Source organism: Populus nigra, chromosome 18, assembly GCF_951802175.1.
Source record: "Populus nigra chromosome 18, ddPopNigr1.1, whole genome shotgun sequence".
NCBI lineage: Eukaryota > Viridiplantae > Streptophyta > Magnoliopsida > Malpighiales > Salicaceae > Populus > Populus nigra.
In genome coordinates, this window is record NC_084869.1 from 10690280 (window position 1) to 10705283 (window position 15004).

General features: G+C 33.5%; 2 protein-coding genes across 2 annotated transcripts; one reads left to right on the plus strand and one right to left on the minus strand.

The window, feature by feature from the left end:
- Window positions 1-5142: 5142 nt before the first annotated feature.
- On the plus strand, window positions 5143-10187 carry LOC133678593 (probable aspartyl aminopeptidase). Its single transcript, XM_062100964.1, has 11 exons — window positions 5143-5403; window positions 5509-5644; window positions 5763-5841; window positions 5958-6160; window positions 6314-6386; window positions 7120-7239; window positions 7376-7531; window positions 8389-8562; window positions 9057-9131; window positions 9205-9345; window positions 9837-10187. Exons 1-11 carry the CDS (start codon window positions 5322-5324, stop codon window positions 10056-10058), a joined length of 1461 nt encoding a protein of 486 aa, XP_061956948.1. The 5' UTR covers window positions 5143-5321; the 3' UTR covers window positions 10059-10187.
- A 504-nt stretch (window positions 10188-10691) lies between these two features.
- On the minus strand, window positions 10692-14659 carry LOC133678594 (adenylate kinase 4). The gene is made up of 6 exons (XM_062100965.1): window positions 14472-14659; window positions 13165-13310; window positions 12936-13055; window positions 12610-12777; window positions 11909-11998; window positions 10692-10995 (listed from the first exon to the last, which is right to left on the minus strand). Exons 1-6 carry the CDS (start codon window positions 14584-14586, stop codon window positions 10894-10896), a joined length of 741 nt encoding a protein of 246 aa, XP_061956949.1. The 5' UTR covers window positions 14587-14659; the 3' UTR covers window positions 10692-10893.
- Between the last annotated feature and the right edge of the window lie 345 nt (window positions 14660-15004).

A 15004-nucleotide genomic window follows, 5' to 3' on the forward strand; every position in this document is an offset into this window, starting at 1 on the left:
TCTTTTGGGCATTCTATTATTGGGTGGTTAGATTCAGTTGATTTTCGCGGGCAAATTAGGGCTACAGCAGTAGAGTCTATTAGATTTTTCTACACGCAGCCGAAACACTTTAAGAAAAAACTTAAATGATTACACGTTCAACGATTTATTTATTTTTTAAAATGATAATATTTCAGATTTATTCGGGTCAATCATAATTAATTGATAAATTCAGGTTAATTTTCTAAACTTAGATTAATATTTTAAAATTATAACCCGTGAAATCTCATACTCGAAATTAAGTAAGAAGGTCAATTTTCAACCAATTTAATATTGAAAGATAAAATTAAAAATAATAATCAATCTAAAAAAGCTTGTCAAAGTAGAAAAATAACAATAAAAAAATAGAGATCAAACTTGAATTGAAAAAATAAAGGAGAATAAAATCAAAAAAATTAATTTTATAAATCAAAGAAAAAAATAAGGATTAAATTTGAGAAATAAAAAAAAATTAAAAATAATTTCCAGTTTGAAATAATGTTTTCAAATAAAAAAACTGCAATTAAGCAGACAAGGACTGAATTTGAAGGGAAAAGAAATTGAAGGGTTTATGTAATTTTTTCAAGGGATAACATGAAAATCAAGATGAAGGAAATAAAAAAAAAAGGAAAAAAAAAAGTAATTCAGCACTAAACCGAATGGAATCACCGTACACGTGCCATTTAGGAAGGAAAGGGACGCCATTATACATATAACTAAAGGGTGTGGGGAAATCACTGTTTCCCCACACCCAAAAGCACTGTGGATTACAACAGTAATCCACAGTGCTTTTTTTTTTATTTTTTATTTTTTGCTAACTTTTCCCTTTTCTCTTTTTTTTTTTTTTTTCAAAATTACTTTTTTTTTCAGCTTTTCTATTTTTTTTTATTTGTTTTTTCCAAAACTATTTTTGTTGATTTTACTTTTTAAATATTGACCTGGTTAAAATTTTTGCTTTGTAATTTTTTTCTTTAAAATATTGTGAATTGCTGCGATGTTTTTCCACATAATTTTTTTATTTTATTTTTTTATTTTTTAAAATTATATTTGTCGATATTTTTTAATATGGAGCTGATTGAGAATTTAGTTTTGTAATTTTTTTTCTTTAAAACATTGTTGATTGCTACAGTATTTCTCCGCATGGTTTTTTTAATGGTTTTCTCAGAAATTATCTTTTGTTATTTTATTTTTTTAATATTGATCTGGTTAAAAATTACAGTTACAATATGTGAGGAAAGCACTGTAACTTTCCTCGAAAATTACTGTTGATCGCTATAGTGTTTTTTCCCACATTGTTTTTTTTCTTTTTTTGTTATGTTTTTCCTTAAAATTATCTTTTTTAATTTTATTAAGCTGGTTAAAATTTGTAATTGTTATTTTATTTTTTTAATATTGATCTGGTTAAAAATTACAGTTACAATATGTGAGGAAAGCACTGTAACTTTTCTCGAAAATTACTGTTGATCGCTATAGTGTTTTTTCCCACATTGTTTTTTTTCTTTTTTTGTTATGTTTTTCCTTAAAATTATCTTTTTTAATTTTATTAAGCTGGTTAAAATTTGTAATTACAAGTAAATACAAGTTTTTCCTCACATAACACTATGGATTGATACAGTTTTTCCTCACATGGTTTTTTTCCAGTTTCTTTTGTGTTTTCTTTTTTTGTAATATTTTTTTCTAAAATTATCTTCGTCGATTTTTTTTTTAATATTGAGTTGGTTAAAATTTAACTTTGTAATAAAGCTTAGTCATGTGGGGAAAGCATTGTAGCTTTGTTCATAAAACACTGTGGATTGCTATAGTGTCTTTCTGAATAGTTTTTTTTGTTATAATTTTTTTCAAATTATCTTTTTTAATTTTATTTTTTTAATACTAAGTTGTTTGTGAATCAAAATTACAAGTAATTACAAATAAGGCTAAATCATGCGGGGAAGCACTGTAGCTTTCATCACAAAACACTGTGAATTGCTACAGTGTTTCCAACATGATTTTTTCTCTTTTTTTGGTGTTTGTTTTGTTATTTTTTTCTCTAAAATTGTCTCTGTCGATTTTGTTTTTTAATATAGAGCTGATTAACAATTTAGCTTTGTATTTTTTTTCTTTAAAACACTGTGAATTATTGCAGTGTTTTTCCATGTGATTTTTTTATGATTTTTTCCAAAATTATCTTTGTCGATTTTTTTTTGAATATTGAGTTGGTTAAGAATTATAATTACAATAAAGCTAAATCATATGAAAAAAGCATTGTAGTTTTTCTCACAAAACACTGTGGATTGCTACAATATTTCTCTAAATAGTTTTTTATTTTATTTTATTAGGAAAAGCACTATAGTTTTCCTCACAAAACATTGTCAATTGCTGCAACGTTTTTTCTCATGGGTTTTTTTCCTTCCAAAATTATCTTTGTTGGTTTTTTTTTTAATATTAAGTTGGTAGAGAATTTAGCTTTGTAATTTTTTTTGTTTTTTATTAACTAAAAAGCTAAATCATATGGCGAAAACACTATATCTTTCCTCACAAAACATTGTAGATTGCTACTAATCATTTTGTTCAGTCTCTAAGTTTTTTATCACCAACATAATTTTTTTTCCGTCATAAAATATTTGCTCCATCATACCTTTAATTTCTATTAGTTATCTAGAGCTGATTCACAATTATAACACTATTAAGTGCATTTGTTTTATAAGCACGCGGCAGCGCGCGGGCATGTTATCTCGTGATGAATTAAATGATACTGCAATAGCACTGTTTCGACCATTGGAGTTTGCCCAAAGACAATAGAGTGAACGCACATGTCAACATTGTTTTTCTTTTATATTTTATTTTGAAAAAGACAGAAGTTCCCCAGGATTAAATGATAATAACAAAAAAAAAACATTTTAAAATTACTTATAAGACCTTAAAGTCAAAGTTAATTTTTTTTATGATAAGAATAATTGAGTCATTACATTATTTATAGAATTTATTTTTAACTTTTAAGCCAATATAATAATTTTACTGTTATAAAAATTAAAAAATACAATGCTTCCCTCGAATAAACAAAGAATGATAATTTAACCTCGTGAAAAATCCTTTTACCTATTAAATCTAATTCATCTGGTTTTTTTATCAAGGGAAAAACTATAATTTTATTATTATAATTCACAATAAATATGACATATCTAAAATGTTTTCCCCGCATATTTCAGGTTTTGTAATAAAAGAAGCTAAATACGAATAGGAAGCCAAACTGCTTGTCAATTCCTCCAAGCTGTGCATATGTAACGGTTGCTAAGTCTATAGTTCATACTCGATTTGAACCTGATTCTTTTTTCTTTTTTTTTCAATAATTAGGTTATATAACATGGATAATTCTCTTCTTCATTCCACTTATTTTACATACTGAATAGATTATTAAATATATTTAAGATACGGTATCGTTTCATTATTACTTTTGATGAAGGGTAATGGAAAAATAGGTGCTGTAATTACAAAATATAGGCTATGTATTTTACTATAGCAATCCATATTCATCATGAGTTTTTTTTATTATTTTCAATTGCAGTCTTCTATATCCAAATTAAAGGTAAATTTCTTTAAAATAATTAAAAAAAGAAAAAAGAATATTAAAAGAGAACTAAAGTTAAAATAAAAAGAAAAACATATGTAAAATAGATGGCGGCCCTGCAATTGTCCCGTCTTTTTAAGTTACTAGGTTAACCGGTTCCTATAATTTTTAAAAAATATATTTTGATACCGAACTTCATTTTCTTCTCTATTTAATCCTTTTTTGTGTGGAGAAGAGAGAGTGAGTCTCTGGATTCGAACTTAGAGAGATAAAATTGTCGTTGAGAAAGATTTTGGAGGCCAAAACAAATAATTTTGTGTCAAATAGTTCTATATGATAAGGAGAGTTGAGATTATATTTTTCTTTTTTACCTTGAAAATACTTAAAAAAATATATCTAAACTCTAGAAAATTTTGGTTTTAGAGAGGTTTTTCGTGTTTTTTTGTGTGGAGAAGAGAGAGTGAGTCTCTGGATTCGAACTTAGAGAGATAAAATTGTCGTTGAGAAAGATTTTGGAGGCCAAAACAAATAATTTTGTGTCAAATAGTTCTATATGATAAGGAGAGTTGAGATTATATTTTTCTTTTTTACCTTGAAAATACCTAAAAAAATATATCTAAACTCTAGAAAATTTTGGTTTTAGAGAGGTTTTTCGTGCTTGGAGACCATTGATTGATTTAACACGATTCCTTAGGTGTTTACTAGGAGTTTTGGGTCAAAATGAATTGACAATAGATTTTTGAGTAAAAAACAAGAACCCTTGTTTTTCTAGCCATTAACTGTTGAATGACGCGCCATTTGTTTTTTGTCAAAGCATTAAGGCAGACAATATGTTGTCCACCCCATAAACTAAAAAAAATTAAAGCCGATCCTTTTATGAGTGGGCCAAGTGCTAGGCCCGGCATGCCAGTCCCGACAACGCTTGATCTCATTCATTTCTTCTTCTGTTTTTTGTTTTTTTATTAATACCTTTTTTATATGTCATTTGTAAAATAATTTCTAAATTTATGTTTTAATTAATAGTAATTATTTTTTAATTATTTCCAGCATGTTTAATTTTTTTAAAGGTTAGTATAATTCATCTATAATGTGTTTTTTTATATTTTATATAGATTAAATATGTATTTTTTATATTATTTTTTATATATGCAGTCTTGTATAGTATTTTGTTTCTTTTATTTTATTTAATAAATTTTTTGTGTGTCAATTTATATTACAAATTGATTTTAATAAACAAATTCATTAAAAATAACCAGATAAATTACCCGTATTGTGATATTAAATATTTTGATCTATACTGATTTCTCAGATTTTTTGAATTACATTTTTATTTATTGTTCATGATTTTTTTATAAAATTTATTTATGAAATTATTTATGATCTATTTTATTGGACAAGTGCATAAATTTTTTGATTTATATTTATTGTTTTTTCATGTAGAAAAGCGTGTTGAAAAATTCTACACGAGAACGTTTTTATCTTCGTGTGAAAGCAAAGCAAATATTATTCGCTTATTTGGTTAAAGCGAATAATATTTGGTTAAAGGCATAGAATATATTCCTTCCCTCCTTCCTTCCTAAGTATATTATTCTCATCTTTTCACAAACCTTTGTTCATTCACTCATGTCGCTCATGACGTTTGGGTCGTGACAGTTTTGATTCCACAAGCCCATACCACAACTACACACACACACACACACACACACACACAAACCGCTCAGCACTCAGCACAAACATTAAGAAAAAGCAATCTGAAATGCAAAAAATGCAGGAGAACTCCGTTGCTTCTGAACTCATCAACTTCTTAAACGCTTCTCCAACCGCTTTTCACGCCGTCGGTAACTATCTTAACAACTAACTAACACTATCAGTTTTCTTTTTCATATATGTATGTATGTATGTATGTATGTATGTATGTATGATTGATGGATGGATATTGATAGAGGAGGCGAAGAGGAGACTGAGGAATGCGGGATACGAGCAAGTTTCAGAGAGACAAGATTGGGATTTAGAAGCTGGAAAGCGTTATTTCTTCACTAGGAATCACTCTACTGTCGTTGCTTTCGCTGTTGGTAACAAGTATGCCTTCTTCAACGATTTTTAATCATAGTAAATTTAATCATTTTGCATCAGCAGCAACTTCATTTGGTTGTTTAGAAATTAAATATTGCTGATATTTTGGAATCATGCTTGTTAGATTTGAAGCTGGGAATGGATTTTATATAGTTGGTGCCCATACAGATAGTCCTTGTCTCAAGTTGAAGCCAGTTTCCAAGGTGATTTTTTTACTGATTCTTTTTTTTTTTTTGAGTTGTTTAAGTGTTGAGAAAGAAATATTGGGTTTTGTGTGATTCTTCGGTTTAAGTTTTTTGGGAATGGATGCACTTGTCAGGTTACGAAAGGTGGGTATTTGAAGGTTGGAGTCCAAACATATGGAAGTGGTTTGTGGCATACATGGTTCGATCGTGACTTGACAGTAGCAGGAAGGGTGATTGTAAAAGAAGAAAAGGATGGTTCAGTTTCCTACTCCCATCGGCTAGTTAGAATTGAGGAACCCATTTTGCGTGTCCCTACCATCGCAATTCACTTAGACAGGTTTTGTTGCATGATAAATTGTTTTGTTTACTTGTTTCTTGTTGTTTTGTCGATGCTATTAATGCATGGGATTCTCATAGTTTTTGGATTTGGTAGTCTCATTTTTATCGTGCTTGGTGTTATGACATTTAATTTTTGCTATGTGCTGAACAGCAATGTTAACAGTGATGGATTCAAGGTGAACACAGAGACTCAACTTCTTCCTGTCTTGGCAACATCAATTAAGGTAATCTTTGAATCTCACACACTTGACATCATTTGGTTGTTTGCACACTTGTATTTATGGGTTTATTCTAGTTGCTATGATTGCCTTTTATGTTATGTTTCTCGCTGTTAAGAAAAATAAGGATGAAACAAATTTCTTAGTTCTAAGCATAATGATTCTATAAAATAGGTGTTGACCATGATCTTGCAGAATCCTTTGGACTTATCAAATCTTAGAAAAAGATGGGCTGCAACTTATCATAAAGAATCTTAGCACCAACCTTAAAAATAAACTGTGTCCTACACTACAAAGGATGTTTTTGCTTAAGTTAGTGGCTAGAAATAAATTATTTTCAACCAATTTTTTCTTCGTGTCTTTGAAGAACTATCGATTTCTGAGGCACTCTAGAATGTGTCTTTGTGTATTCTTAATATGGACCAGATCTAAATTATACAGATTTAACCGGGACTTGAAGCTACATGTGCATTTAAAGAGTAGACAGTAAGAGAGACTTCATTTACTTTTTGTGCACAAAGATTACTGCTTGACAACTATTTCTGCCTTACAAACAGAAGTTATCTGTGTGCTCAGTTTTCAGATTCCAAGTATTAATGCTAGAGCACTACTAAGCGTGCAATATCTGATAACTTTATTGTGAGAAAGTAGATATTTCTCTAGAATACTAGTGTATGGGATGAAGTCTTGATATTGTACCAATGTATTCCATTGTCTATTAACAAACTTCTTTTCACAGACAGAGCTCAATAAAGCAGTTGCTGAAAGTGGTCCAGTTAAGAGTGAAGAAATTCAAGTTGATGGGAAGAAATCTGATATAGGAATGATTAAATCAAAGCATCACTCACTTGTACTTGAGGTTAGTAAGTTCTGATGCAAGAATATATTTTCTCCTTCATCTTTTCTTTTATTTTTGTGTTTTATATATATTTTTTTTTTTGGCAATTTTAATTTGCATCATCGGTTGTTCTGTTATTTTCTTTCTTGTCTTCTAGATGATTGCTAATCAGATTGGGTGCAAAGTAGACGATATATGTGACTTTGAATTACAAGTATGTGATACTCAACCAAGTGTAATAGCTGGAGCTGCAAAGGAATTTATTTTCTCTGGAAGGCTCGATAACCTCTGCAGCTCATTCTGCTCTCTGAAGGTATTACGTGTTATGGATTTCTTAGATCTGAAATCTTGTTGGTTTGTATGATACCTGGTCCTGTACACCAGTCCCATTATCACCGCATTGTCTTTCTGTTACCTGACTACAAGGTTTGCTGTTGTTCTATTGAACACACAATGCCATCTCATGTCAGATATAAGATATCATGTTGGTTTATGTAATATCATGTCCCAAGCCCCAGGTTTTCTATCTTCTGACTATAAATTTTTCTGATGCCATCTGTTCTACTAAACACACAACTTATTGTGTTCTCTCTTGTGTCGTGAGTGAATCAAATTCAAAGTTGTCATTTTGATGATCCTCGTTTGTGCTGAGAATTAGGCATTGGTTTGAATTCATTGTTGGACAAAGCCAAGTGATTGTGTGGAGTTTCATTTTTCATTTGAAGTTTGGAAACTAGGTTTGTCGTATTTGAGTTTAAGCTTCTTTTCTATTCTGGAAATTAATTTCGGTTCACAGTGAAAATAAGGATTTTCACTTAAGATAGTGTGATTAAGTTTGAATTTGATGTTCAAAGTTCTTTGAGTTTAAGTTATGTTGTATTTATATTGGTGGAAATAATTTTTTCCACTACCATTTTCTTTCCTAGGGTGGGTGAGATAATGAAGTAAAATTTTGGTTAAGATCAGAACTGGAAATTGTCTGAACCATTTGGATCATTTACCAGTCATGTTGACAACCTACTTTAGTTTCATGTCATCCAGCAGCAAAATAACTCCAATTATCCCATGCACTTCATTTATGTTTATTTTCACTTTTGCACAAGAGAAAAACTGGTCTTGACACTCCAACAGAAACTTATTGTCATTTCTGCTATTTCAATTTAATTACAGGCACTGATAGATGCAACATCTACTGAAAGTGACCTTAAGGAAGAGAGTGGTGTTAGGATGGTGGCGTTGTTTGACCATGAAGAGGTAGGATCTCATTCAGCACAAGGAGCCGGGTCTCCTGTCATGCTAGATGCTCTATCACGAATCACAAGCTCCTTTGATTCAGATTCCAAGGTGCGTTATTATCTGATTATGACTTCTTCTTCAGGAATGAAATTAGTTATAGTTTCAATTTTGGTCAAGCTATGAACCTGAGTTTATCTTCTAAATGATATAGGCTTATAAGAAACAGTTTTAGTTTCTATTTTGTTGGAACTTGTTTTATTCATGCATCTTAATTAGGAGTTTAAGACACAAAGTTGAGCATGATCGCCAGCATATTAGTGTTTATTTCGTGTTTCACTTGTCTGATAAATTTAGATAAGTTTGCAATAGTAAAATGATAATTGTAAATTTCTCACCTAACATTGGTGAGTTACGAGGATGTTAGTCCATTCCCATAGGGAAGGGCTATTACATCAGCCGGGCTTATGGGTTTGACCCGCATGGGTATGTGGAGGAGCAAAAACTGGGGATGCATGGTCTGAGGGAGTGGGATAATTGTCTTGAAATTAAATCATAGTTCCATTCATGAACATAATTGTTTCTTTTCTTTGATTTCTTTTCAGCTGCTTCCAAAGGCTATTCAGAAGAGTTACCTTGTATCTGCTGACATGGCACATGCTCTCCATCCTAATTATATGGTACTTTGCCTTATTGTTCATTCAGGTGGTTTATTCTTTCAGACTGTTCTAATATGGGATATGTCGTTTCTAGGACAAACATGAAGATAATCATCAGCCCAAGCTGCATGGTGGGCTTGTAATCAAACACAACGCGAATCAGCGCTACGCAACAAATGCAGTCACTTCCTTTTTATTTAGGGAGATAGCGACAAAGCATAACCTTCCCACCCAGGTCAGTTCTCTCCCGACTTGAATATTATGATTGTTACATGTATAACAAACAGAATTCCTGGTAAAGTAATGTTATCATTTGATTGAGTTGAATTATTTTAATTTCTATAAGAACTGGACAAGCATAATACTGTCCAATTTGTTCTCCATCATTTCTCCTTTCAAAACAATGTGATTTCAAGCATTGATGACGATTTGATACTCAAAGTGACGGGACCAGATGCATTCCACGCTGATTTTTTAGAACAAATAATTGTTTCCTGAATATTTGGGCACTCAGGGAATGAGATACTGTTACAAATCAAAACACAACATATTGTAGCTTTGACTTGATCTATCATTCTTCTCTTGGCATTTTGAATCTTCCAATCTTCGTCACCATTGACACAGAAGACATAGCGAGTGAAATGGAGATTATATGTTGCAGCATAGGTAGTAGCAGTTCAGTATTGGGTAGATGAATTGATTATCATGAAATCACTGTAAATGCAGGATTTTGTGGTCCGCAATGACATGGTCTGTGGTTCAACTATTGGTCCAATCCTAGCAAGCGGTGTTGGGATTCGTACTGTTGATGTTGGTGCTCCACAACTATCGATGCACAGTATAAGAGAGATGTGTGCTGTTGATGATGTCATGCACACCTATGAGCATTTCAAGGCATTTTTCCAAGAGTTCTCTGATCTGGATGCTAAGATTACAGTAGATATGTAGGTCACCGCACCTCATCTTTGCTGGACTTTACCATCTTTAAATTCATAAAATAACTGTTGTGCCTAAATGCTAAAGTCTACTTCCATGTGTAGTAAATGATAAATAAATCGCTGGATCAGATTGCGTTTTCCCCCCCATGTTTGTGACTGGCAGGGGTGTCGTACTTTCAGTTAACGATTGGAATATCTACTCGTTGTGTGTTTTGATACAGGATTTATCATTTGAAAGAGTATGCTTCTGCATGTGGTAGCTTTAAGAGGAAAGTATCATGCAGAAGCTTTAGGAGCACTTTCAGGCTGAGCAAACCCATTTGGCTTTATCTCGGTAAATAACTAATTTAGGGTTTCACCTCCTAAACCCAAACACTCATCCCAACTCTGAAGGCTACTTGTATTTATTAACCTTTTCGGCAAGGGTGATTACAAAAGCTTGAACAATACTTGGAGAAGTACAGGGCCAAAAAGACTGGAAGCAGGGTGGTGGCAAGTGGCAGCGTTTTCAGGGAATGGGAGGCAGCAAAAGAGGCGGCCAAAATTGACAACGATGAATCCACTGTTTTGCCGCAACAAAAAACCCAGCTGCATAAAAGCATCTCCACTGATAAAACCAACAGTAATAAAGGAGAGAAAAACATAAGCCAACCCTGTAGCATCTTTTATTTTGTATGTGTACTCGGTTATTTCCTCAGTGACAAAAGGCTGCCGGCAATTCGCAAATAAAATAAAAGGAAAGCAAAATGATCAGCGTATGTGACAACATGTTTGATACATATGAAAACAAAATTCGCTGAATTCCCAAGGGAAATAATATGTTACGAGTCCAAAGGGCCCCAATTTCATGAGGAAAGCACTTTCTGAACCTCGGCTGTAACCTCCTTTGGCGGTTTCTCTGCATGAAGCTCTGCAACAGCACCCTTATTCTTATAATAACCAATAACCTGCATTCCAAGCATCCAGAGCACCATCAGATTTCAGTAGGGCACCAACTAAGAGGACAATAATATACAGTGAGCGGCAAGACACAGCCAGGATTAACAATGGAGAAGAAATCTAGGAGCTAAAACCAAAGAGGTGATTCAAGTGGGCTACATAACCATCCAGAGACTTGGTGATCATCGTTACTCAATGACTTAATATAAGCAGCCATACTATAGGGTAATATTTCCATGAAAGCTAATTGAAATCCGGCAGGACTTGTGTTATTCTAATGGCAAGATTCATGTCCATAAGAGAACTTTATACTATCACAATACAACGTGTAAGAGAGGAGGCCCTGGGATGAATGGCCACAAGCACAAGTTGCTGTGAAAAACACAACGGCATATTACCATGTGATGCCTGGAGACTTGACACTTGATAGAATTGAGTGAGAACACTTTTTATCGTGTTCATAAAAGATAGCTTGTGAACAGACCAGCCAAGAAGACCTTTCTGTGCTTATAAATTAAATATAATACCGAAGGCCCAAGAAGATAGTTGTCCTAAGTAGGGAGAAGTAAACCCTGGTTCGAGTACTCTCACGTCCATGGCTTAAAGGCATTTTTCTCTTGCCCCCTACCGACATGTAGTGCCACCACCTAAATACTATAACAGGAGTTGGATCCTTGTCCATTTTTCCATGGGTGACTAGATAATTGAATCCAACACTGTGGTGTCACCAAAGGTAATGAAATAAAGCTTACTAGATAGGAATAGATTCCTTTTTGACTAGGCTTCTTGTAATCAGCTAGGAATCAATCGTTTTACTTTAAAAATCTACATCTCCACAAGCCATTCTTTCCTTACCCAAAGCAGGGACTTCTTTAGCAAGAAATGCATCATTTTCACATGGATAAAAAGCAAAAAGCATACCGGTTCAGTTTGCCTGTGAAATGCCTCTAGCCTTGACTTAAGAACAGCTGCAGTATCATCTTTGCGTTGAATCAAAGGTTCTCCAGTTACCTTCAAGAAACCAAAAGAAAGAAGCAAGTCCGTGAACATATATTGCAACAGCAGTGATGCAGCAAGCACAGTTTGTAGATTAATAATCTATCCACAAAAACAACACAACCCAAATATGTGGTGCCAAATAGCTTCCCTGCAAACAATTTTCAATTGGCTCTCAAAAAGTACCCAATCCCACAATTTTGGTTGAGATGGATAACCAATGGCTAGATCACCTCCTCTTAACATAATCAACTCCTTATCAAACTTAGAATGAAAATTAACAGTTTTAAAAACTGCAGTTGATTTTCAAATATTCTGTTGTTTAAATATATTTTTTTTGAATAACCTGTCCAATGGCAGTCTACAAATATACAACCAGAACACTGCCACTCAGCCCAAGTATTGACAATCGGTAATATGTAAGAATAACATCAAGTGCAGGAGATCACAATTACCGAGGACTGTTCACAATTGATGTTACAGACTAGCATATTTGGAATATGCACTCATTAACCAGTTTATTTGTCGCTACATTCTCCCAACATCAATATATGCACTTCAAAATCCAATTAAATAAAATGTGAAAACAAAAACATGTAAAAGAAGGATCATTCATGTTTCCTTACATCATCAACACCAGGAACCTTGGGAGGTGCAAATTTTGTATGGTAGGTTCTGCCACTGGAAGGATGGATCCACCGGCCAGTGATCCTCTCCTCCAAAATTGCATCATCAATTGCAAAATTAAGCACCTTGTCAATTTTAGCTCCCTGCTTTTGAAGCATTTCATCAAGCTGCACATAAAAAGTAAGCAATTCATGGTTAGAAGCATTTACAAAAAAGAATCAATTGAAAATATCCAATGCTAGAAACATATAAACACACCCATTGTTGATGAATATATTTATTCACATTCATACAAGCACACAATTAGATATTGATAGTTTGGCACCTTCTCTGCTTGGACCACAGTCCTAGGAAATCCATCTAGAATGAAACCTTTCTGACATGAAGGTTTCTTCATTGCTTCATCTATGATCCCCACAACCAAGTCGTCGGAAACAAGTTCCCCCTGAGAAAACCATATGAAACTCTTCCATTAGCTAAATCCAGTAGAAACTATGAAAAAGAAAGAACACCAAAGAAGAACCAGGGAACATAAAAATAGTTGAAATTTCAACCTTGTCCATTGCCTCCTTAGCCTTAATCCCAAGAGGGGTTTTAGCGGCAACAGCAGCTCGCAACATGTCACCAGTAGCCAAGTGGCATAGACAGTACTCGTCCTTAATGATTGGTGATTGAGTACCTTTTCCTGATCCAGGAGGGCCTGCCAATCACAAAACTAAGAGATTACTTGCAGTGATGGAAGCTTTCTGACAGAAGCTATGGTTTAATTGACTGATTGGTTGCTAACAAAAATACTGAAATCAGTAGAAAGTTTTCACCAAATAATATGAATAAGCAAACATGCATTTGTTACAAAATGAGAATGTATTGAGGTGGTCAATTACAGGGGTATTAAGCAGTACCGACAGTATTCTCCAATATAAACATCTTGGATCTGAAATTATCAGTCTAACCATAAAATCAAGGTAGAATATTAATCCTAGCAAAACCGCAACAGCAGAGTAGCATGCTAAAGGGGCTGAAACGAAAAATAAAAAGTGAAAACCATCGTACATATTGAACTCAAAAACCAAATATTCCAGCCAAGAAAACATTCCTTTACCTGATTAAAAGGTAAACAATCAGGCAATACAATGAATACATATATATTTGTGTTCGGTGTGTTTTGCATTGGTGAACTCCGAAAATTCAAAAAGAAATATTTCGATATACTTTTTTGGAAACAGCCCCCTTTTAACAAGAAATGTCAAATTCCATCTAGTGGGTCTCAGAGCATGAACTGTTTAAAACACAAATGGCCCTAAACGCTGTGGATTTTCTTCCTATCATGTAACGTTATCATCCTTGAATTCAAATTTGAAAACAGCAGTCAGATTGCCAAAACCTGCTTGACGAAACAAAGCGGGCACAAAGTAATTTAATAAAACTAATTTCTAGTTGTGCATTCTCCAAACACTGCATCTCGATATAACTAAAAGCACAAAAGCCTCAACAATCACTCTCACGTTTAAAATTGCCACCGTGAAGTAGATTTCCTTTACTTTCTTCTCAAATTCCCAGCTCTGTGAACAAGCAAAAACCAAAACCCACTTCTCAACTAAAGCCACAGAAACAAAAGCTCTTTTCTTTTTTTCTTTTTCCTCAATTACCTCAACAACCAAGCAAAACATACAAACAGAAAAATTGAAACATCTTAACAAAAAAGAAAAAAAAAGAATTCCCGGATCTGAATGCCCCACGAAATTAAAAACCAAAAAAGACCAAAACTTTAGGCATTGCAGTTCATGCCACATAAACAAAACAGAGTATTGTGTGGAGAGAGGGGGGGGGGACGAAGAGAAGTGTAGAAAATGATACAAACCGATGAGAATGAGACGCTTGTCGGGTTTGGAGGAGCACTTCATGCGACGGAGGAGCTCAGTCATGAGATTCACTGATGGAACATCTTCCAAGTTCGCAGCTGCACTGCTTGCCATTATTTTCTTCCTCTAGCAGGGAGAGAGCAGGGTTTTTTTTTTTTAATTTTAATGAAACAGAGAGCGGGGAGAACCGGGCGAGAAGGATTTATTTATAGCCAGACGTGTGCCGGTGCGGGTGCGGGTGCGGGTGCGGGTGCGGGTGTGAAAGCGTGAAAGCGTGAAAGGTAGGTAACCGTTCGGACCTTCCAATGCTTCAAATTCAAGCAGTTCTGGTCTGTGCTTACCACCTCCTTAATTACTCTTATACCCCTTTAAGAAAAAAAAAACCTCAATTTAGTCCTTTAACATATTACCTCATGAATTTCAAGCATTTTGATTTTATTAATTTTGCCTAATTAATATTAGACTGTACTATCCCTCTTTTCATCGGTTGTTTACGTTTGCCTATGATACTTATAGGCTGGATTAAAAAAGA

Excerpts from the sequence above, each read along its gene's own strand:
- LOC133678593 (XM_062100964.1), top strand. The coding sequence starts at position 5,322 with ATGCAAAAAATGCAGGAGAACTCCGTTGCTTCTGAACTCATCAACTTC. Across the intron at positions 7,240-7,375 it reads ATCACTCACTTGTACTTGAG|ATGATTGCTAATCAGATTGG; the intron begins GTTAGTAAGTTC and ends CTTGTCTTCTAG. Across the intron at positions 7,532-8,388 it reads GCTCATTCTGCTCTCTGAAG|GCACTGATAGATGCAACATC; the intron begins GTATTACGTGTT and ends ATTTAATTACAG.
- LOC133678594 (XM_062100965.1), bottom strand. The coding sequence starts at position 14,586 with ATGGCAAGCAGTGCAGCTGCGAACTTGGAAGATGTTCCATCAGTGAAT. Across the intron at positions 11,999-12,609 it reads AGGTTCCTGGTGTTGATGAT|GTAACTGGAGAACCTTTGAT; the intron begins GTAAGGAAACAT and ends GGTTTCTTGAAG. Across the intron at positions 10,996-11,908 it reads TTCACAGGCAAACTGAACCG|GTTATTGGTTATTATAAGAA; the intron begins GTATGCTTTTTG and ends CTTGGAATGCAG.